The sequence below is a fragment of the Myripristis murdjan genome, chromosome 8 (genome assembly GCF_902150065.1).
Source record: "Myripristis murdjan chromosome 8, fMyrMur1.1, whole genome shotgun sequence".
Classification (NCBI taxonomy): Eukaryota; Metazoa; Chordata; class Actinopteri; order Holocentriformes; family Holocentridae; genus Myripristis; species Myripristis murdjan.
In genome coordinates this window covers 16,104,487-16,129,443 of record NC_043987.1, presented here as the reverse complement: position 1 = coordinate 16,129,443, position 24,957 = coordinate 16,104,487, and the positions used below count along the sequence as shown (strand labels likewise).

Here is a 24,957-nt window from a genome sequence, read left to right as displayed (position 1 = left end):
GATAAAAGAGGGCAAGATAAGACCTCTTCAGCCTGGTGGTTTGTCAGACAGTGGTGTGTCAGCCGCACTAAATACAGGCGCATCACAGCGAACGTCGTCAAAGACTGCCAAAGGCTGTGTGTGTGTGTCGATGTGCGCGTGGCTGTGTGTGCACTGACGTGACCACACATCTGCATGCTTGACATATGGAGATATACGTGTATTTCTGCTCCTTAACACCTCTGTTTTTCCTCCACACATGCTGCTTTTTTCGCATCCACCCGTGTCAGTAGGATCCAAGAACCGGCCCAGGGCCCCTAGGTAGCTGTCTAGATTGAATTTCAAATCAATGTTACACAAGTTGTGTTCTGGCCTCAGCTATTTTCAACACGCAGGGTGAGATACTGCCAGCAGGTTAAGGCGAGTTATTTGCATGTGTAGGAAGCAGCATGGGCGATATCATCATAATAATGTTGGGAAAAGGGCTTGACTTGAAGAAGATGGATGATGGCCTAAGTCAGTACCTCATTTTCAAAGTTATTAGATACTGATGAGATGAGGGGGAGAGTGTGGAATTAATTTCGAGACCGAGTAAGATTATCGAGGATCTAACATACTTTCCTCCTCATGAATTTAGAAGTGCAACAATCTATCGATTGATCTTCCGCCACAGTAGGGGTCCTGGATCATTTGTGTAATGCTGAGTCATTAAAATTACAGCAAATAATATAATGCACAGTACAGTGAATGCTAATTGTATAATGTTACTATGAATCAATAATGCAAAAGTTTTTGTTTTTTGTTGAATTTACCTTAGAAAAAATGTTTTTTTCACTTGCTCGCCTCCAGGGATATCAGAGCACAAGATGAGACGCAGAGCAGTGCCCCTTGAGGATTTCCATCTCTCTTTGCCTTCTATCATGAATATTTCACATGCTGATTGTATAATCTCTGTGTGATAAGCAGGGCAGATGCTTGCTGACATGGAGACATAAGCCCAGATCCTCTAACCACTGGGCCACTGCTGCCCAGTATCCTGTAACATAACACTCACTGTACATGAAGGGTATTAGAGGTTACACATAAAAAAATCACTGGTGGATTTTGTGCGACCTTATTGATTAAGAAAGAGTGCTGATTCCATTATTACTGTGTCTGTGCTGTTTTTCTTCATTTGTTCATTTGAGTGTTGCACACAGCGGCATTGGAGCTCCAAACATTTTCATTTGGCCGTCACCTCACCGCTGCTTTCAGCATGGCAACAGTAATCTGACTCCATGGTAATGAGCTCTTACCGCCAGTTTATGAATGCAGTTATTTGTCCTTACAAGGCAACACAGAAAAGAGTACAAGACTGTACAAACAACAGTGCTGTGAGTGAACTGGAGACTCAGAGTATAGACAACAGGAGGAGCATACTGTACAGGTGTGTGTTTGTGTGTGACAGGATCCCTGGCTGGAGAGAGACAATCTCATTTATGTCAAACGCTCTGAGACTGAGTTTTTTTTCCCATTAGCAGCATGTTGTCTGCACCAGATGCTTTTCTACTGAAAAACGATATCAAAAAGTAACTAATAATGGATTAGAAAAAAATGATTTTAAATAAATAAATTAAAAATTAAAACTGCCCAGTTATTGCAAAATGGTGAACAGACTTTGAATGCATTACAAAACAACAAAGTATTCCATTGCCCCAGTAGTCCCCGCCTGGGCAGATTGTCTCTCTCACAGCCGCAGAGCATGTTGTCCCCTCCATCTGTCTTATCTCTTCCTCTTGATCCCTTTCCCGGCATAACCGCCACTCCTCAGACTCTCTCTTGACCTGCTTGTCATTCTCTCCTCATAAAAGCTGCAGGCAGAAGCCGAAGCCTCGAATCTGGAATCTGAATATATGGCTGTGAGGGAAGCCACATACAGTAGCTGAGGGCTAGGTCACTATCTGTGACCAGCAGATCTCTCTGGCAACCCTTCAGACGGATGACAGTTGCCCTCAAAATGCCCACGTTTAAGTCTGTGTCAGTGGGATTGCATTACATATTGTACTTCTACGACACAAGTAACACGGTACCAAGGTTTATGAAATGAGACGGTTGGCTCAATTTTAAAATAAAATTACATGTTGACCCTCACCATTGGTGCACATCCTCCACTTTGATTGGCACCATATGAGGCAGGTAAAAGATAAAAAACTGTCAAAAATATGTCATGCGACATGGTATCAGAGGAATGAACAGATAATCACACAAATGAATGAATGAAACTGAATGGAGCTAATACCTCCCAGTGAGAAGCTGTTATAAAGTGCACAATCATGAGCTTGGCTGTGTAATAACTAGCTTGTTGGCAGGTGATTGCTGGGTCAGAGGACACCCCACCCAAACCCCTTTTGGAGAAACGACAAAAAACTGTGGGTGTGGCCTGGGAGGAAGTGGGTGTGACCCAATCCACGTGTGATGTGAAGATGTTAGCCCAGGATAAATTTTGTATCAAGATTTTGTGGTGTTATGTGAATCCGTTGGGAAGTTCTGTTACTCATTAAGGCATGCCACGCCCATGGCCTCGCCCACTTTTGGCCAAGGGGTGTTAAAAGTTATGCCACTGTGTGACAAACAGTTGAATGAATGGATGAACAGATGCATGATTCCTAGTCTCCCTGCTCCAATTTCATCTGGTGGGGGACAAATATTAAAAGATTTTTTGATAAATAATGATTTCTTTATTCTCATAATCTTTAGGATATCAAGATTTCCTGGCCAGTATAATCATGTGTTTGTGTGTATGACATCCGTACTGACTTTGTGCCGACATGTACACTCATGCAGGGGTATTTGCATTACTTTCATCCTGTCATGATGCTAAACAAGTGATGTCACCCTCAGTGTGCCTGCTCTGCTCCACTTTGCTCCACAGTACTCTTAGAGCTATTTTCTGAAGTCTCTTTTTTTCCCTGGCCTTAATTGACTGGCATGGCATATTCAGCTGTGTTCCCCAATCCACTGAGCATGGTGTTTAAAGACCTGGAATCACTAAGAAGACCTGCCGCAAAGCTGACGAATTATATCTAGGCTTTTGGGATGCTTCCCCACAATCATCTTAACAGGCTCCCCTGACTCATGGCTCTTGGAATATGTATGAAAGGACCAGAATCTTATTAGTATCGCTGTGTATTTTTCCTTTTCACAAAGCCACATTTTGTTGAATGCATCAGTGCTTTTTGCATGTCAAAATAAATGTTGCGTGCGTGTTACTTGATAAGCATATTCATTTGTGACTTTCAGTAGAAACTGTGCTGCGGATTTCTGATATCAATTGAGAAAATGTTTCAATTAATTATATTCACCGAGAATAATCAGAAAATAGGCCAGAGTACATTCAATGTGACATTAGGAAAAGCTTAACATCAATATGGAGCTTCGTTTCTATCACAGCAACAGAGGTCACAAAAATATAATCTAATTTGAGGCAACTAGATTATAATATTAACATCTATAATATTAACATGCCCTTTAATATCACGTTTAATTCCATATCATGCAGGATCCTGATGGCCGCAGCTTCAGAATGGGGTCAGCCGAGTAAGGCCACCTATGCAGAGCCAGATATCACTTACCTTCTGTCTCTCTCTCTCCCTCTCTCTCTCTCTCTCTCTGTCTGTCTCTCTCTCTCTCTCTCTCTCTTCTATCATGAATATTTAACACGCTGATTATATAATTTCTGTCTGATAAGAGTGCTGCCATTATTGTAGGCTACACTACCGCCTGTAGACTGTGCTGTATTGGTTCTCATCGCAGATATCCCTTCAGCGACACAATGAGGCTGCGACGTGAGCAGTCCCCCCCACCCCCTGCACTTTCCATTAACACAGTAATTTCACATGCAATTGTTTCTGTTTCTCTTAGTGATGGCATGACAGATTGAGTAAAAATGGCATGCAGCGCCAATCAGGGCAACATCTACTGGCGCTCTTTCCATAATTCATATTCCACCGTCATCTTGAATGAATTTGTCAGGAGATGTTCTTGTTAGGTTCTGTGTATTGTTTTCCCGATGTGTGGCGACAGCAGTAAGGAAATGAGCAAGAGGTGATGGTGAATTGTTATTGTTCTTAGAAAGCACGTTTTGGCAGCGCGGTGTAACAGTCGTGTGAATTTCAGGTCATGCACTGGAGTAGCACTGCATTTGTTGTTGCTGTGAAGGGATTATGTACTCGAAGGATGGAGCAGGTCTTACGCCTATGATCTCTCACTTGATTCGCTTTCTCTCTCTCTCTCTCTCTCTCTCTCTCTCTCTCTCCATCTCCTACACCTTCATCTGCAGCAAGCCAAAGACTTTCATTCTGCATAAGTGTAGCAGTAACACAGAGCCACACTTCACCATATTTACAGTGTATTTTCAACAGCAGAACTCCGAGGCAAAACCCTCTCAGGTTAGGAAAGGTAGGCATCGTCACAGAAGACAAACAATGGATTATGCAGAACATACACTAACATCCCAACAATGGTATTCTTAGGTCAATATGATTTGCTATCAGAATACACAAGCTTGGGGTTATTTAAAACAATGTTCTTCAAAATGTGGATAAAAGTATAAACCCTATTACTCCATAACTAACTGATTCTCTCTGGCAGTTTTGTGTTCCTCAGAGAGAGTATTTTTGTCTCTTGAGCAGTAGTGTTCAATGCCAAACAGAGTCCTGTTATAATACTGAACTGTCCCATGTACAAAAACACCTGGCCTAAGACTGTCTCTAAGACTCTGACAGCTACGCCATACACCCGCAACAGAATATCCACCGTGATATAGAGGGCACTATGATGAAAATGGCAATGCGGTGCACCGGGAAGGTCAGAATGTCACAAGGATTGTTGTGCCCATCTGCTCAACCTCCCAAAATCTGTCTGTGCCAAACACCATCCTTACTGTGGAGGAAGGAACTAATGCACACAGACAGGGAGATGTAATTCCTCTAAACATTTTCCACCAGTAAATTCCACCAGAAAGCCCCTACCAGTTGTCTCCATCCCTCACAGCTGTCAATGATGGATGAGAAATGGAGGGGAGGAGAAGGAGAGTGAAAGAGATGAGAAAGGTTGGGACGGAGAAAGAGAGAGAGAGAGAGAGAGAGAGAAAGCGATGGGTGGGGAGGGAGTAGTGCTTCCAGACACCCAAAGCCAGATTTGAATTGAAGAATGTGAGACGAACGAAAAGAGATGTCATCATCCTTGATACTGGTTTTAGACAAGACACAAAGGATCAACAAAGTGCACAAAGACCCATATTTCTGCCATATTGAAAACAAGCGGGAAAGCTTTCAGCCACTAAGCATCTTAAATATTTTCTGTGTCCGTGCGTGCGCATGTGAGTTTGTGTGTTGGCCCACACATAAAATCAAAGGGCATTACAATGAGTCTCCATCTCATAGGGACTGAGTAACAAGCCCTGCTATTCAGCATGACATGTAAGCTAAGGCTGGTGAGCGGGGGAAAAAAAATCCCCAAGAGAGCATGTCACTGAACTGCTGGGCTAGCAAAAAGTAGTCTCTTCATGAGCCAAAGAGGATTGTGGGTAACATGCAGAAAGCAAGATGAAATAAACCTCAAGCTATCTCCTCTTAATCTGAAGCCTTTTTTCTCCTCCTCTTTTACTTTCTATACATTCCACTATCATCTGAGATGACATGGTAAATAAAATCATTAAGAATAACATAATGTTTTAAGTTAGAAGGCTTACAAACTGTTCAGCCGACATGAGCATGTGAGAATATACATATACATACTTGAAAGCCAAAGAGGTGTTGTTTTTCTGGCATTGTTGCATGCTCCTAACTCCTGGTCATAAATCGGGGTTGTAAAATGCAAAGAAAAAAAAAAACTGTAACCTGTGAAACATGGATTTCAACATGGATTTTAATCTGATATCGTGTTCCTCTCTTGGGGTAAAACTCAAAGCAGGCTCTCTGACTGAAAATTGGCAGATGACTGGGCCAGAATGAGTGCTGAGAAAGCGGAGCTGGAAATACATGCCAAAACTGTATAAATCATTCCCGCTGGAATTTGATCAAAGAATCTTTACTGAGAGGTTCTGCTAAAAGGACCTTCCCCAAAACTAGCCCTGTAGTACAAACCATTAAGAATTTATTTGATTAGCGCTAAGTAGTTGCCTAACAGCACACACCAATTAGAGCAAATATGTTAAATCCTGGGAAGCATTCATTTTCCAGCTGCCCCCTCCACCGCCACCCCCTGATGAGAATGGAGTGCGTTTGTATAGTTTGAGCCAAGAGTAGTTAATTGGATCGTGAGTAAGCATTTTGGACATCCATTATCTTTGCCCATCTGCGGGGGTGCATATCTTCAGGTGACTCATCCAAAAAAAATCCTATTATCTTGACCCAACGAGAGAAAGTTGGACCTCTTAATAACACACACATGCACACACACGCAACAAACACACAGCTGGGACAGGGAAAAGGCACACAGCTCCTAATCTCAGGTGCAAATGCAGGTGAGATCATGTCGCTCTCAGACTTATTTCCCTTCCTGAAGCACCATCCAGCAGAATGACTCTGCCACTTTTAGGTGCTCTGGGCGTAAACTGGCCAACAAACTAAGATCATGAATGCACACCCACATCCCCCTTCACTTTCTTTCACTCTCCTTCTTGCTCTCCTTCCTGTCTCTCCGGTTCCTCTAAGATACCGGGCTGCTGGCCTGTAGCTCGCCTCTCCATCTGTGTCCACTTAAACTGAACCTGGACACACCACAAAAACAGAAAAACACTGTCAGACACAAACACATACACACATACTCACACGTACACACGCCCACACACGCACACACTACAACTTGGCAGACATTTATTTTTGACTGTAACTGAAGAGTTTAAACAACAACAACAACAACAGGCCTGAACTGCTTGACAGGCTTAGTAGCACTTACCATTTCCCCCTAATTAGACCAACGTGAGGCTTGTTAAAGTGTCATCTATTGGAAGCACGCAACTGATGACAAAATAGTATTTAATTTAATGGTACTGTCTTTGTCTTTAGCCCCATAATCAATGTGTTTATCAATTACTTAAGAGGCTTTTGGGTAGTTGCCTCAACCTACTCTGTTCAGGGCTGGAAGTTGCAAGCTCCTGCACCGCGTTCATCCATCACTGCGCTCACCATGTGGGAGTAACGGCTCAATTTTAGCTGGCTGTCAGTTATTTTCAACAGCGCTTTTCCTCACCGCTCCAAAATGGATTGCACTGCACCAAGTGAAGCCTAACAGCATCAAACTCAAAACTTTGATAAGCCGACCAAAGAAAGCAATTGAAAGAGTCTTTCCAGAAAGTTATTTTGCGGTCGAGGTTCCCAAACCCAGGCATGGGTGTTTGTACCGCATTTCTTCCATAGTTGAACTTTCCTATTTAGACCTGTCAACGATCTTGTTGTGCTCGGTGGTTTGTGGTCAAATGCCATTTCCTAAATAGAAACCATCTATCAGAAGCTAAGTGGCAACTAAGAGATGTCATTGTGGTCATGAGTGGGTGACGGCGCTGGAGGAGGAAGTGGTGAAACCGCTGGAAAAACAGTTCCAAGGTTTGTATTTATCCTTGTGTAAGAGCTAAGTGGGCTGGCAGGAGCCCAATGCACTTGAGGATATATAGAGTTAATTTGTATGTGACAAGACTAAGGACGGGACTTGGGACTTAGGATGTATTCACTCTCTGAATAGATCCAAAAAAAGATCCCTGTGCATATCTAATATATCTATCGAAAGATACCTCATGGCACACTTTCTGTTGCAGTAAGTGATGCTCTGAAGAAGACATTCCAAATCTTTCCTTGCACTACTATTGGTTCAGCAACACAAGATGAGGCACTGATAATGCATCATCTTGTACTGCTGATACAGTATAATGAAAACCTTTAATATCGCTGTAAACTGTGTTCCAGGAACACACATCATTGTTTTGACAAAGGGAATTTGCTCTACCCTTTCATGAACAACAACAAGTTGATATCAAAGATTAGTAGCAAGGTTCACTTGAGACATTTTTAAGTGATAAAGATCAACTAGAAAATGCCCAATCAAATTCTGATCTATAAAATTTCCCTCTTCTGTCCACTTTACAGCAACTGTCTTAAGACGTAGTGATGCAAATCATTACTTTCTATTGTTTGCAGCAGTAAACACCATGACTGAGGACAGAAGCTTGCTGTCATAATGAAAATTATTTTTAACTTAACTGCTTAATAAATGTAACCTGCCCAAACTGGGTTGGTGGTACTCCCTTCAATGCATTCAAAGTGTGTAGCTGTCTTACATTTAGATCGAATCAGGACGTGGCATTAGCAAATACTTAGTTTGAGTTTACGAACGTTTTGGATCACGGTCAAGGACAAAAAAAGCTGATTGAGATCAGCTGATCTGGGCCTTTCTATATATCGTAAGTTCCTCTATAGCGCTCCTTTTGTGAACAATCTTCCCAGCAGCAGGAATAGTGACAGAGAGACTCCCTGTACCTCCAGCACAGAGGCTCCTCTGTCTGCATCCCTGCTGCCCAGGGCCGCAAAAGGGAGGGTGGGAGGGGTGACCCAGGCGAGCCCCTGGATCAGGTTCCGGCCTCCCTGGCCCGGTGATACCAGACCTGGCCACCGCAGCCCCTCCTATATCCTGCCCTGACAATGGCCAGAGGGAGGAGGGGAGCCTTCTCTGGTTTAATTGGCAGACAATGATCGCATTTTCCTCCCCCTCTCCCGGCCTCTGTTGGGGGGATAGGGGAGGCACACACAGCCTAATTGCCACCTTGCACAGGATAGGCTTAGACAAGCACGGGTCTGGCCCACAATAGATGTATTAACCTCTGTGCGTGCGGTCACAAAAGGCCCAAGTTACAGAGTCACAATGCTCTTCCTCTTTCGGTCTGTCCAAAGACTGTTGTTTCATTCATTCAGCTTACAGAGACATTCAGATTGACCGTGATAAATCTACCTGGGAAAGGTCATTATGTAATGATGGAGCTGAGCTGTATCCAGTTGTGCAGTGCATGTGGTCCTATTGTGGAGGGGCACCGATGTTAGTTGTTGATTGTTAGTGACAAAGCAACAACTGAGCAAGTACACTCCGTCATTTTCAAAGCCCTCTAAAAAAATCAAGCAACTGTCCCCTTATCTCAGCCCAATTATCTTCATTATACCCCATTATACCAGGACCATTAGCAAGTCTTACACTGCAACTTGTTTTCCACCTTGTGATGATAAATTGCTGAAATGTTAAGTCTTAATCACAGATATTATACTCATCAAAGCACTTAGATGACTATTAGTCTTTGAGAATTCCCCTCTGTTAAACGCAGTGCTCCAGAGCGCTCATTTGAGACAACCCACCTGGGATAATTTGTGTACTTTGAGCACACTGCCTCACCGCAAGTCAAGGTTTGGCCGGCTTCCATGCCTCATAAAATACAATCTTCACTTGGGGATGCATAGAATTCATTTCCTAGAGGAACATATCATCTCAGCATTCCAGACAAAGTGTAGCGGTGGCATTCCTGGCGGGAAGATTTAGGAATTCCCCCATGGAGTTATTAAGAGTGTAATAATATGGTGAGATGGATACCCTACATAACAACGCTAAGGTCTAGAACCTGGCTAAGAAGCATGCACGTCTGTGGAAGTGTGCATGCAGATAAACCGGTTTCTATGGAGACACTTGCACACATGAGCTTCTAACAAAAACACACACAAACACACACCCCATGCCCAGCACATGTTGTTGAAATAACCTGCTGACTGAAAGAATGAACAAGCTTTGTGACCTACTCATGAATTCTTCTACCCTACCCTCCTAAAATTAACATGTTTTGACAAAACCAAACCGCGATAACACTTAAGACACACACAGATGATGCAAGCTGGTGAGCCATCATACCCTCATTATCACTGGCTTACATAATAATCTGCTTTTCTTCCAAATCCACATACATACTCATATGCATACATGCATAATGCTTATGCACGCATGAACACTGCTGATCTATTTGGTAAGTACACTATGTACATCGCGATACATTTGGCAATAAATGGCTTCAATGCAGCCACTGTTTGGCACATCTGGGCATGCCCAAATCATCTAAGATAAACATGAATCTCATCGTGTTTGATGTTGATGATTTGATGTTGATTACCCCGGGTCAGTGCCCACTTCGACACACAGTAGGGATGTAGTGGTTCACTGTTTTCATAGTTCAGTTTGTACTTCAAGTTTTAGGTCACGATTTATTTGTATGCTGATCTGGCTTGAAAAAAACGAACTGACACAGATTTGAGCTTCTTTTTTTCCTCCAACTTAAACATTCACCAACAATTCATCACAAAAACTTGAATGGGGCTGTTGCCAAACTTCTGTAAAGATTGTGCAACGTAGCAGCAGCAGTTTGTGGGAAAATCACTTATCGGACCTAATGTTATTGTTAATCAAAAGTAGTGCTGAAAGTTTGACATTATGAATGTGGTTGCTGTAATTCTGCATCACGCTAATAAATAAATAAATAAATAAATGAATAAAGAAAATAAACTTCATGTGCAAGAACTGCTGTGAAAGGGCTGAAATCACATCACAGTTCACCTCACATGCAGAGTCATGGATTTTGGTTTCAATACAAAATTGCTACACACACACACACACACACACACACACACACACACACACACACACACACATCTAGGGTTGTAATGGTGCAGCTATAGCATACTCTCTTGCCCCCCCCCAAAATAACTGATTAACCTTTATATGTCTCTCTCTCACACACACACATAACTCCTATCATCTCCAGCAGCTCAGTTGGCCTGTAATCACATTGCAATGAGGGGACCCGTGGCTCTGCAACATTGCACTCTGAGTGCATAAACACTTGCTAGACAGATAGAGAACGAGAGAGAATCTAAAAATACGGAGCAGAGAGGCTCTGAACGGAGGCGAGGGACAAGCTTAGGATTAGTACCGCCTCAGCGAATCAAACAAACAAGTCCAAAAAGGAGCATGAAAAAGGGAGGTGGGGAGAGAGAGAGAGAGAGAGAGAGAGAGAGAGAGAGAGAGAGAGAGAGAGAGAGAGAGGGGAGGAAGGGTGATGAGAAATGCCACTATCACAGAAGTTGACCTAGTAAAACAATATAAGGGCCTGTCTTTATATTAAGTGTGTGTATGTATATGTGTGTGTGTGTGTGTGTGTGTGTGTGTGTGTGTGTGTGTGTGTAAGGGGAGTTTGGCTTGGAAGTCTAAAATAAGACAGCCCTCACAGCCTTCTCTATTTTTTTTTTTTCTAACTCTGTTTCTGAGCTGTGAGTGTGAGTGTTGGAGTGTGTGTGTGTGTGTGTGTGTACTTGTCAGAAAAGTTCTTTGAGATTTGAGATGACACACGGGCACGTTCAGTGCCAGATGAAGCTACACTGCCGACCTCCTGAGTCAAGAATAGACTGCCAAGCTGAAATACAGACGTATCAGACGAAAAAGAAGAGAGAGAGAGAGGGAAGGAGAGACACACATGAAAAGAACTAACTTCGTTTGAGTCCATCCATGCGGCAAATGAAATAAAAATGTGCAAGGGGTGATCGTTGGGACAGATGTGATTGATTTTTAATGACTGAAGAACACTCAACTGTGCACCAACACCCAAGCACACACCTTGCTGACGAGACATAATTAGGCCACATGTAGAGCACACACCAATCTGATGATTCAATCAGAAGATTAGACACCACAATTCACACAGTTGTAACAGACTTTATTTGGGACTTTAATTTTCTTAAAATAAAGGTTAATGTTACATAGCCAGCTAGTTGTATTTTTTGCCGTGTGTGTATGTGATGACTGGCCCCTTCGGGACGAGTCAGCGAATACGGCCGGCCTCATGACTACTTTGAAGCATCCTACTGACTAACCAGCTCATCCCACAACCTGGGTCAACACTACAAAGCCTCCATACACACCGAACACACACAAACACACAAACGCACACACACATGTGCTCCCAGATACAAGCATATGCAAAAATTCAAGATCAAACACATGCAAAAGAAAAACAACACACGGCTTTTGATATGCCACATCAGAGTCTGGAGCTGAGAAATCATTAGAAAGAGAATTTCATTAAGCAAGTTCATCTATATTGATGTCCGAAGGAGGAAAAAGGGAAGTAAGGGAGGAAATTAGAAGGGTGAAGACAAAAAAAAAGAAACATAACTTTAATACAAGCCAGAAAACCAGGTTTAGGCTGTTGACACTGCTACAGTATCAGCCTGAGGTTGGACTACAAAGAGAGAGATGGAGAGAGAGAGAGAGAGAGAGAGAAGGGGGGGAAGAGGACGAGAGGGAAAGGAATATGTAAGAAGACCAATTCTCAGCCACATTAGATCAGCTTAAAAACCAAATTAAACTCGGGGCTTTTTCTTGAGGACCAGAGGAGTGTGTCAGTGGTGCCCACAGCCTAAAGAAGTGCCGCTGGCTCTGGCCCTTTCTGGCTGGCTGGCTGGCTGACTGGCTTGCCGGCTGGCTGGAAGTACAAAGCAGCATGGGAAACAGATGTCCTGAATAGCTGACACCAGAGCGCTGTGTGTGTGAGAGCGTGTGATCGTGCATGTACAAGACAGAGAGAGCATAAAACAGCGCAGTGAGGAGAGAGAAGGGAAAAAAACCCCAGCAAGGATATATTATGTGTGACACAAGATTTTATCAGTGCTTGCATTCCCAAAACAGTCTATTATTCCCTCTTGGCCAATCATTTAATGAAAGAGCGCTTCTTCTGAACACATGCAACTGCACACACATGACATTATAAGAGCAGCAGCCTTGCATCAGCAAGAGCCAGCGTGTCAACACAGACACACGCTGCCTCCTGGCCTTGTTAGGTAACACAGATTGTACTCTTTTTAACTTAATTACTGTATTTTTTCTGTCTATCACTGTATCCTCATCCTGTTTCTTTTTCTTCTTATTGCCTTCTTGTTTAACAAGGACTTGGGTACCTCTTCCTTTTCTGCTTTTAGTTTTCAATCCTTACAGCTCCATCCTTTCTTCTTTCCAGTTTTTGTCCTTCATCCTTGCCCTTTGGCATTGCCCAGTCTCTCTCTCTCTCTCTCTCTCTCTCTCTCTCTCACAAACTCTCTCCATGGGTGAGCACCTATAACTACCAAAAGATTAGAATGTGTATCACTACAAAAATGCCAAAATACACCAGAAAACAAGACACACAGTGGTTTACACACACACACACACACACACACACACACATGCACAGGCACACACACACACACACACACACACACACACACACACACACACACTCCTACACACTCTTCCATCCTCTTCTCTATCTCTGATCTCATGTGAGTAAACCATGCCTGCTCTTTGGAGTTTAGCCACTGATCTCAAAATGCAGGCCAAACAAATTGTACGGCATCCTGAGCCGCTGTCCTCCCTGGCGGATGATGAGGCCTGTGCACCTTTGTGATGTGTGAGTGGACTCGATGTGACAACTGAGAGTCCACTCCGATGCCAGGGTGGCGCAGCAGGGGCTGCTTAAAACCTGAGGAGTCTCCCTCTGCCAGGTACTGGGCGGCTGAGTTATCTTTTTAACGGGAGAGCTGATGAAGCGATGATGCGGCGCAGTCGACGTTTACGTAACCTGTCAGCATGTGAAAAGATGTGGCATCTCAGCCGTTTGGATGGCTTTTATGTGCAAGATCAAGGTGAAAATCAGGTGAAGAAAAAAATAATGGTTTTATATAGGACTACAATGTTAATATGAGTGTGAGAAGATGCACCATTTCATCATATCTGAAGTCTGAAAGTCTTTTTGTGTGCTTTTAAGCTTCCTCAATCGTCACCATAAAAATCATTAGGGATGTGTGAAACGGTGAATGATCTGGAGCGAATGAGCTAGTTTCCATTTATGTTTGCAGGGAAAGTGTGTGGGTTCACAGTCATCACCCTCTATGCAATACCCATTTCTCTGAGTGAGCGTTTACAGCTGGGACTTGGCTGGCTGCTCCCAGATTTTCCTTCACCAGTACCGGGTGATGGAGGGTGCATGAACTCCGTAACCCCCACAGAGTCCAAATCTGTGCAGCCTGTGTGTATGTGCATGCATCTATGTGTGTTTGTGCATGTGTGTGTAAGTGAGTGGGCCACAGCTGTGTGAACAGCTGTCTGTAGTAACATGCTCCATCCGCTCTGACACGCATGTCTATACACACACCAAAATATGAGCTCAGGCAGCACCTCTCATAAGTGTGTCCAACTTGCAAGAGTAAACAGAGTGCTTATGGTCCTCCTGGGCATCCTTTAAAGAAACACTGTTAATTCAAGTGACACACATAGAAAAGGAAAAAAACAAAATAAACAAAGACGGGTTGCTTTTCAAAATTTTTTCCAGTGTCATATGTCAGGTGAGAGATGTTGAAAACAGAGCTGTGAGTGGTGGTTTAGTACATTTACTTCAATTCACATATACTTTACATTACTACTGACTATATCCCAAAGAATAACGATATAGCACGCAGATCAACTTGCCGAGACCTGCAACTTGCTTGAGAGAGGTAATCCATCACAATGAACATCCCGCCCTGGTTTAGTTTTGTCAAAGTTTCTGTATCATTGAGTTGAAATTTAGTTTAATGCCCGCATGGATCTGAAAAGGCTGTCTGAACTTCATCCAGGCTGCCCACATGCATGCACTATTTTGACAGGAAAATCAAAGCCAGAAGACAAACAATTAGCAAACACGAACATCATGAAAAGGATGATGTGGATTTGGCTGCTTCTTGCTTCAGGAAACTTAAGATAGTTAGTCTGGCTAACTACCAAGTAGGGATTTTTTTCTTAAGTTCATACAGCAGGACATGAATGCATCATTCCTTTCTGTCCAACTTGGAAATGCTTTCCATGCAGAAACACCCACACAACCTACAAATTCCGATAGGCTGAGATGCTCTGAGTATATACAGTACAGGCCAAAAGTTTGGACACACCTTCTCATTCAATGCGTTTTCTTTATTTTCATGACTATTTACATTGTAGATTCTAACTGAAGGCATCAAAACTATGAATGAACACATGTGGAGTTATGTACTTAACAAAAAAAGGTGAAATAACTGAAAACATGTTTTATATTCTAGTTTCTTCAAAATAGCCACCCTTTGCTCTGATTACTGCTTTGCACACTCTTGGCATTCTCTTGATGAGCTTCAAGAGGTCGTCACCTGAAATGGTTTTCACTTCACAGGTGTGCCTTATCAGGGTTAATTAGTGGAATTTCTTGCTTTATCAATGGGGTTGGGACCATCAGTTGTGTTGTGCAGAAGTCAGGTTACTACACAGCCGACAGCCCTATTGGACAACTGTTAAAATTCATGTTATGGCAAGAACCAATCAGCTAACTAAAGAAAAATGAGTAGCCATCATTACTTTAAGAAATGAAGGTCAGTCAGTCCGGAAATTTGCAAAAACTTTAAATGTGTCCCCAAGTGGAGTCGCAAAAACCATCAAGCGCTACAACGAAACTGGCACACATGAGGACCGACCCAGGAAAGGAAGACCAAGAGTCATCTCTGCTGCTGAGGACAAGTTCATCCGAGTCACCAGCCTCAGAAATCGCAAGTTAACAGCAGCTCAGATCAGAGACCAGATAAATGCCACACAGAGTTCTAGCAGCAGACCCATCTCTAGAACAACTGTTAAGAGGAGACTGGGCCAATCAGGCCTTCATGGTCAAATAGCTGCTAGGAAACCACTGCTAAGGAAAGGCAACAAGCAGAAGAGATTTGTTTGGGCCAAGAAACACAAGGAATGGACATTAGACCAGTGGAAATCTGTGCTTTGGTCTGATGTGTCCAAATTTGAGATCTTTGGTTCCAACCGGCGTGTCTTTGTGAGACGCAGAAAAGGTGAACGGATGGATTCCACATGCCTGGTTCCCACTGTGAAGCATGGAGGAGGAGGTGTGATGGTGTGGGGGTGTTTTGCTGGTGACACTGTTGGGGATTTATTCAAAATTGAAGGCACACTGAACCAGCATGGCTACCACAGCATCCTGCAGCGACATGCCATCCCATCCGGTTTGCGTTTAGTTGGACAATCATTTATTTTTCAACAGGACAATGAGCCCAAACACACCTCCAGGCTGTGTAAGGGCTATTTGACCAAGAAGGAGAGTGATGGAGTCCTGCGGCAGATGACCTGGCCTCCACAGTCACCGGACCTGAACCCAATCCAGATGGTTTGGGGTGAGCTGGACCGCAGAGTGAAGGCAAAGGGGCCAACAAGTGCTAAACACCTCTGGGAACTCCTTCAAGACTGTTGGAAAACCATTTCAGGTGACTACCTCTATGTTTGTATATGTGTATGTATATGTGTATGTATACACACACACATACATACACACACACACGGTGTGTATATCTATCTATCTTTCTATATATATATATATATCTATATATATATACTTTTTTTCGTTCTATTGGGAATTGGTGTACAGGTGCTTGCTATCTGTTCATGCCAAGTATGAACATGATACGATCTAGGCACACAGCCCTGGGATCACTACGGTTGATGGTTCTTGCTTTTTTCAAGAACTACTGTTTAATAGTAGTTCTTGAAAAAAGCAGCAATTTGTGGACAGCACAACACTCCAGCTTCAAACTCACAATGTAAATGTACATCAGTAATGCAATCATCAGTCTTTCATGATCAGATCAATAGCTAGGGCAGGCAAGAGTTTTCTCCACAGGACATTAGATGGGTTCAGCCCTAACTGGATTTAACATCTACAGGGGGGGACCATGGAGGATTGTCAGTCCAAACTCAAGTGGGGCATGGTAGATATGATGAGCCCTGCAATGGACTTGTGGTTATGAAACAGCCTGTGGACAGTAAAACGAAGCAATCTCCTCAGTGTTGCAGCTAAGAGGCTATATAGCCAACCCCACAGGCTTAGCTAGCGCTAAGAGCCCAAGCTTGTCAAAACTGATTGAGTTCATGCAGATAAGATATGAGGGGAGGCCATGTCTTGTTTCCCCATGGCGCATAAACATGGTGAAGACACGGGCATGTGTGTCCTATATACTGTATGTTCCTTGCACACGTGTTTACATGTAATGAACACTGTGTGCTGATATAACAACTCTTCGCACAAACCTGGCACAGGAATCAAAGACATTTCCGCTATTTATCCAATGCATAAACCATTCAACACAGAGACTATCATCAAATCAAAAGGAAGGGAGTGGCAATGAGCTTGTCACACAGTGTGCAGGGGAGAAACTGATATTTTCTTTATAAATCTCAGTGCTGTCAGCCATCCCAACCCCCCAGCTGACAAATCCAATTAGTATGACATGAATATTATGGTTCCATAGACCACAGCCAGGTCCTTGCCGGGGCTTGGCAAAGGATGCGATGGGATGGACACCAGGGATGTGAGCCCGGCAGACAAGCAGGCATGAGGCATGGAGGCCCAGCGTGGTGGGGCTTCACTCACTGCTGATAGAGGCCTGCACCACGGCTCCAGCTGGCAGACCCAGCTCCTTGACAGGTTGGCAGTGCTAACCGCTCCCTTACCCTCTGGCATATGTCTGCCTCTCATCTGTCCTTCTTTATCAATGCTTTCTCTTTTCATGCGTTACCTCTTCAGTCCCTTCCTATCTGTGCAGACTTTGACCTTTCTGTCTTTTGGCCATCTGCTATTCTTGTCATCATTTAAGAACCGGTGTTCTATTTTGTAATTTATGATATGTTTTTTTACTTCAGTTCACGCTCATGAATGCAACAGCAACATGTTTGTCCACAGACAGGTCACCTTGCCCTGACCTGAGAGCATGTCCACATAGAATGACTTTGAATTCTGTTTTACAGCACACATGTGAGAGCAAGAGTTGCTGCACGACAGGAAAATGTGTCAAAATATTAAAAGTACTTGTATGTTTATTTCCCCCTTTTTTCATTAGTTGTTATATTTTGTGCAAAATCTAAAAGATTGAAGAAAATTCAAAAATATTAATTTCAAGGATTTGCAGATTTTCTTTTGTATAGTATCATTGTAACATAAAAAGACAATATCTGGGCTGGTATTGGTACAAAAAAAAAAAAAAAAACATGAAAGAGGCTGATTCCCCTGCTGCTGAATCCTGCATGACCACATCATTATGACTGGTGTAAAGAACTGAATGAATAACTGATAGTCCCTAACATTTACTTACAATATCTACAATTGTAGTCTTATGCAAAAATGTTTTTTCAGTGTTTGCTGGACCGCCAGATAAACTGCTACTGAACGATTTGAGGGGAAGAGATAACCATTTGGCTGGTGCAAAAATCAGAAGAGATCGTTTTCTGAGGAAATTAGATGTCATTGTGAACTACTACACTTTACCAAATTGTGCTTTGAAAAACTGAATCACATCCTCTACCCTGCTGTGGGTGTCCACTTTAAATCAGTGACACAAATCACCAAGTCAGTCAGACACACAAAAAGAAACTCAAAACTTTTTCCCTGAGCTCTACAGAAAAATAGAGAGTGGAGGTGTCTGGCAAGCTGTCAGCTGGTGCAGTCTCCTGGCCCATGCCAGTATACAGATTTGCATTAGGCTCAAAGGAAGCCCTAAACATCAAAGCCCCTTTGAAGCACCACTTGATGCTGCACAGTGGGACAGGTGAAGAAAAACAATGTATCATAGCAACGCTCTGAACTACTGCACCCATAATGCACCACAGTTCCTAAAATAAAAGTGGGACACATCAGTGCCGTGATAGAAACGACAAGCTCTCATAATCTGCTTTAACAAAAGTAGAACAAAGCTCTATTTTCTACATTCTTTCTCACAACACAACTGATATTTTTGTATTTTGGAACTGAAGACTTTTGTACAATGTCTGTAAACACTGCTGACAGATGATTGTGAGAGTCTAAATAACGAGTTGTGGGAGATTGTGACAGGCTAAATAAGGAGCGGCGGGAATCTGTAACATGTAATTCAGAAACTGATATATAATTAAAGTCAAAACATCTTTCTAACAGCATCTGAGAAAGAATCCTGTCTACTTGCAACTTTTTTTTTTTTTGCATGTTTGAATGCTGGTTAACTTTCTTAAATCTCTAATCAAAATTTACATCGGTAAACATTTGGGGGAAGATATCTAGCTCAATGTATTATATATTGTTATGGACCATCTCATCTTTTCTACTTTTTACCTTAATCTTATGCAATATAAACCCATAACTCTGATACTTCCATCCATCAACCAAACATATACACTCAGTGTCTATTTTTTCAGGCCCACCTGTACAGTTTGTTGCAGTTCAGTGAAACAGCTCTGCCATGCATTCTAAAATTTATAATGTTCAGTTTTTGATGACATCGTGGAGAATGTGTAAATTTAATTCTGTGTTTATTATTGAGCTTGTAGTTTGCAGAGGTCTTGTACTGGACTGCATTATATTAAGAGGTTATATCAGGTTCATATGTTTTTTCAATATATTTTTATATTTTTTTTCAAAAGTTTTCATGTGTTTCAATATTTGATAAAAGGATTGCCAAGGCCTTTTTTTTTTTTTTTTTTTTTTTTAATCATACAAACATTTCACACATTGACACAACCTCTGTTCCCATGGGACTCACATTACTGAGGTTCTGCTTGAGAGAAGTGCATGTACATGTCTGTGACAAGGCTGATGGTGCATGACATGCTCCTCACACTGTGAAGACCACAAGTCCCCTTAAGCACCGAGCCAAAGTCTGACCACACCTCACGTCATGTAACACACACACACACACACCTAAACAAAGGCATTCATACTGTATATTTTCACTGCAACCAGCCCCTGAATCACTGATCCCAGCTGATGACAACACAATCTGAATATCAGGTTATCCTACGTGCCGACTGTGCACTCACACTTAATTCTCTCACACACGCTATTCATTTTCTATTCTTTTTATTCTAGACATTGTATGCCGTCGATGCCCTCTGCGTGAGATGAAGCTGCTGGCTTCAAAGTTTTGCGTATGTGGAAGCTACTGATGCTCAGAATCACATAGGTTGGAGCATTCACTGTATTCTGAAGCTGGTTTTGCCCACAAAGTTTTATGTTCTGTCAGGCTGTATTCCAGTATCCAGCCACTGATTGATGTTGAAATGAAAAGCCAAGTTAGAACATAGGAAAATAACTTCAAAAAAAAAAAAAAAAAAACTGGTGCAATTTACTCTCAGCATCTGCTACGTTTGTGGACACATCAAAGGACTAAACAGCACCGCATGCAGGTAAAGTGGGGTTGAAAAAAAGGGTATGACAAAGTCTGAATAAACTTTACTGCTGCTCCATAAATCAAGCCCTGACAGTGAAAAGATAGTCAGTGGCAACACTTCATCATTCATTTTCAAGCTGATTTCACAAGTCCTAACTCCCTGCTCTCACTAATGTGAATTTGTCTGGTATGGTAATGTGTTTGGCTCATGTTAAGGCATCATCTTTTTGCAGGTCATCAAGACATGAGACGCTGCCTTTGTTAGTATTATCAAACCAGCCTTTGTCATCAGTTCTTTCAAGCATGCACACGCAAGCACATACACATACACACATCTTCTCCTTTGGTCTGCCTCTCTCTCTCACACCCTAACACACTCCACTGGGGCTCTCATGTAGAAAACCACTCCAACATTTCACAGCAATCAAACCAGGCTCCTGAGCAATTACTTCTGATCGCAGCCCAGTTGGCCTGGACACTGTTTATCCGCGTGGGCATGGGAATTCACTGGGCAAAACTCAGACAGCCGAGAGAGCGGGTATTTCTTTTATATGTGATGTGCGCTTCTGCCAGCATATATGCATCCCCAAAGACATCTTCACGATGGCTCAGTGCTCATTTTAATTAACACATAAGCCTGTTGATGTTAATTAAAAAGCAGACTGACGATTCCCCACCAGAAAAGATCACACAGAGGGAGAGCGGTGGATCTGTGAACGCACCGCAAGATGCGGAAGCAACAGTGAGTGTCTGGTGCTTATTCCGATGAGTCTTTCTGCAGCCCCCTCTTTAAACATATACATTACAAGTGGGAGCACAGAAAAACTGACTTTATCAAATGGTCTTTTGATGTAGTGTGATTTGAGACAGAGAGAATGTAGAATCAATGAACTCAAAAGAGTAAAAGAAACCACTATTAGATGTTTTAACAAGGCTACTACAAAAACAATAATATCCAATACCCAGATGATCTAAATATGGTTTAAATGGGCTATCAAACCGTCTGCTGCAGAGGTACTTACTTCATGGGTTTGAACAACGCTTGTCCGTAGTTCTGGAAGGTCATGATCAACTTCAGCTGGGTGCCTCCTGACTTCATGGCTGAAAGAAAAATGAGGGAGGAGTAAGATCTCCATCTAAACTGAGCCAAACACTTCAGAGCACACACACAAACACACACACAGTGACACATACATGCACCTGCTTGGCAAAAAAAACAAAAAAAACAAACAAAAAATTTTTTTACATGAATGCATGATAGAGCTATCCAATCTGCTGACCAATTTGCGAGACATTGTGCATAATCAAAGTGCTATTGCAGCACTTAGGAGCTGGGTAAGGCTGAGAGAAAGTACTGGCATGAAGAGCATCTGCTGACAACAACAACTGTTGTGGACTGACAGAGGACAGAACATGGAAGTGGACAATTTGATTGAGTGTAGTGCGGTGAGCGCAAAGCTGGTGTAGGTGGTTATTCTGTTTTGTTTTTTTTTTTCATCCTAACATGCACACAAGCACATGTATGCTCACACTGATGCAAACGATTACATGCCATCTATAAGTACAGCGTCAAAAGCTAGCGCTGTTGTATTACAAAAACTTTAAAAAAACACTTTTATTTCAATTCATTTTCACAAAACCCATCTTTTTACAAAAAAATGACCTGACATTTCTCAGTTACAGAACAGTTAGACTTGACTATATGTTCTTCATTTACTCTAAGGTTTTTAGAAAGGTACCCAGATTGAGGGAAAAAATCTAATGTATGCTACACAGAAAAAAAAATTGTGTATAAAGGAAGAAAATCCAGTTAAAGTATAGTTAGCTGTAACTTGAAAACTGATTAAGTTGGTGTTTTGAAATTATTTAAGTTGTCTGGACAATCCCTACAGATGCTTTAAGAATATGGGTTGCACATCCTGAAACACTGGTGGAAGTTACAGCACTAAGTTTGTGAAACTGCTAAGTAATAATTACAGTTGAGACAAAACTGTGGAGAAACATGACACACACCCCTTCACACAACCTTCTGAACAGGCTTAGCTTGGGGATCTTTGCTTTGCAGTGTCTTAATTGATTATCATTAAAAGAACAAGACGCAAGGGCAGAGACCACTGAAGAATTAAATGAAAGACACTGATATTTTTCTCGGGAGTTTTTTTGGGGGAAATCTCCCGGTGTAGTGGTATACACTACAGTATACACCAGCTTATATGCAATGCTGCACCAGGTTGGTGAGTGTGTGTGTTTGCAGCAAGCATGTGTGTTTGAGTATCTTTTGGAGGGACAAAAATGTACGGATGTACAGGAGAGAGTGGGGGAGTGAGTGTGTGTACACTGAGTTGGTATTGACAGCCAGAGCTTTGTAAACGAGCACATGGTGCAGCCAGTTATAAATGAAGAGGTTTGCAGCGGTGGAAAGAGTACTACAAATTGCTTGTCAGGTTGTTACTTTGCTGATATTTTACTTAAGTGGAAGAACTGCTGTAAAAATCGACTTAAGTAGAATTACTTTTTCAAAACGACAACTTTGTCAGGTGTGATCTTTTCCATGCAGTTATAAAAGGATGAGAGTGCATGGTTCAAAATAAATTATGTTAAAGGTGCATTATGCAAAATTGGTCATTGCTTCCATGACTATCTGTAATTTTTCATTGTTCATCTATTATTGGAAATTTAGAGAAGACAAAAGGTAGAACCAACAAAGAAGAAGCTGGTTGCTCCTGTCATCTTTGATGACTGAGTGTTCATTGTGAAAAGCTCCACAGTCTGTCACTGATCATTTGTACTGTATAATAGATATGATTTAAAATGAAGTGCAATGACTTAAAATTAAGTGCAATTTACCCCAGTTACTTACAGTAACTGGGGTAAATTTAATTAGTTACTTTCAGCTCTGGAGGGTATTCACAGAAAGTTCAACAAATATTGATCAAGTGTGAGAACAGAGGAATAGTATTGAATAATATGGATTTGGATTGGTAGATTGTGCTATGGTTTGGGATGTTTAGTTAATTGTCCCAGTTATGGTGTGTAAGCAATCAAAAAAACAAAAATCAAAAAACTTTTCTTTGATGAAATGATGGAAATCTTCTTATATCAAAAGACGGAGGAATATTCATTTCCTGAACTGAATTAAAAGTGGATTGACCCTTGCTGTGAGTGTGCATGCATGTGTGTGTGTTCATTCTACGTGACAGACCTGATTCCGACCAGATGTTTTTGTGCAGGAGTGCACGATGCGCGCACGTTGTCAGCAATTGCTTGTGCGCACAAGACTATCCACAACCACTTTCCCCCCAGGAGAGCCTGATGTTCAAGCACTCAGTCCCCCAAAACGACCTCGTATATCTGGGCAGGACAGCCAGGGCACTTGTCTATGACTATCAGTCATATCCATGTTGCCTCCCATGGGCTGATCCAGACACACTCTGAGATTTCTGCCTGCCTCCCTCTTGAACAAAGGGACCGCCAGGCCTGTCTAAATGCCTTGTGTTTCTGTCATAATGGACAGGCTTTCAGGGGATTTGCCCATTTATTACAGCGCATTAACTTGAGCATATTACACAACACTGCGCTTCTGCCTAACCCCAATATCAACATAAGCCCCCTGTAGTGGACCCACTTACTGACTGGCTTTCTGGCTGACTGGCTGGCTGCCTATCCTGCTGGCTGCACTCTACCCCCTGCTCGGAGCTGTCTTTTGTGTTTATTGACTCTCTCTGTTTCTCTCAGATTTTCTCTCTGTTTTGCCTTCCTCTTTGTTTGTATATATGTCATCCTTTTATTCTGTTGTACTCCCTTTCTCTTAGTTTCCCTTACCAAGCCTCTCCTTTTACTGTCACTCATATTCAAAAGTGTCTGGATTTTACACTGTTACGCAAAGTACAACATATTTGACCTCAGGTCAGGTGGCTATTAAGTGAAACAAACAAACAAACAAACAAACAAACAAACAAAAAAAAAAACAAGCCATCTGATTTGGGCTATTTATGCGCCACTGTCAGATTTGCTGAGATCAGGTCAAGTTAGCGCAAGTTAGGTTAGCGCCTCCAATTAGGTGCTTGTTCACCTTGGTACGGCCACACAACAAACATAAAACCTTTGACAGATGGCTGGCAACTACGTTTTAATGTTGTGACCTTGTACTCATATTAAGCCACAGTCCTGGAGGAACTCACCTCGATTTGCTGCTTGGTGCATCCTTTGTGAAAGTCCCAGCAAAGTGAGGATGATTGTTTCCCTGGATTGCATCCAGGCAGACATTCAAGTGAACACAACTTGAGTGAGCCCCAGTAGCTCGCGTTTAAGAGATCCATTTCTTTTGATTTGCCTAAATCAAGGAATACTTCTGTATCTATTTATCGATGTATCTCTTTCTTTATCAAATGAATGGATGCTGCTCTGTCATCTCTTCAGCATCTCCCCTTTCTCTCAGCTGTGATCCTGCCCCTCCACCATCAGATTTCCCTCCCATGCCATGATGATGAATTCATCCTGCTCTCACCTGTGAGACCTCACTGTACTGTATGTATGATTTATGAGTCTCACTGAAGACTGAACAAAAGGCCACTGCCTGCCCCAACAGAAAGATGAAGGGAGAGAGGGAGAGAGGAAGAGAGAAAGAGAGAGAGAGAGAGAAAGAGAGAGAGAGAGAGAGAAGAAGGGAGGGAGAGGGAGGGAGAGGAGC

General features: G+C 42.4%; 1 protein-coding gene across 1 annotated transcript in view; it reads right to left on the bottom strand.

The window, feature by feature from the left end:
- LOC115364416 (extracellular serine/threonine protein kinase FAM20C-like) overlaps nucleotides 1–24,957 on the bottom strand; it is a 44,829-nt gene that overhangs the window by 15,931 nt on the left and 3,941 nt on the right. The window contains exon 3 of the mRNA XM_030058989.1: nucleotides 21,290–21,368. Within this exon, the coding sequence (XP_029914849.1) occupies nucleotides 21,290–21,368 (79 nt within the window). The remainder of the gene's footprint in view (nucleotides 1–21,289; nucleotides 21,369–24,957) is intronic.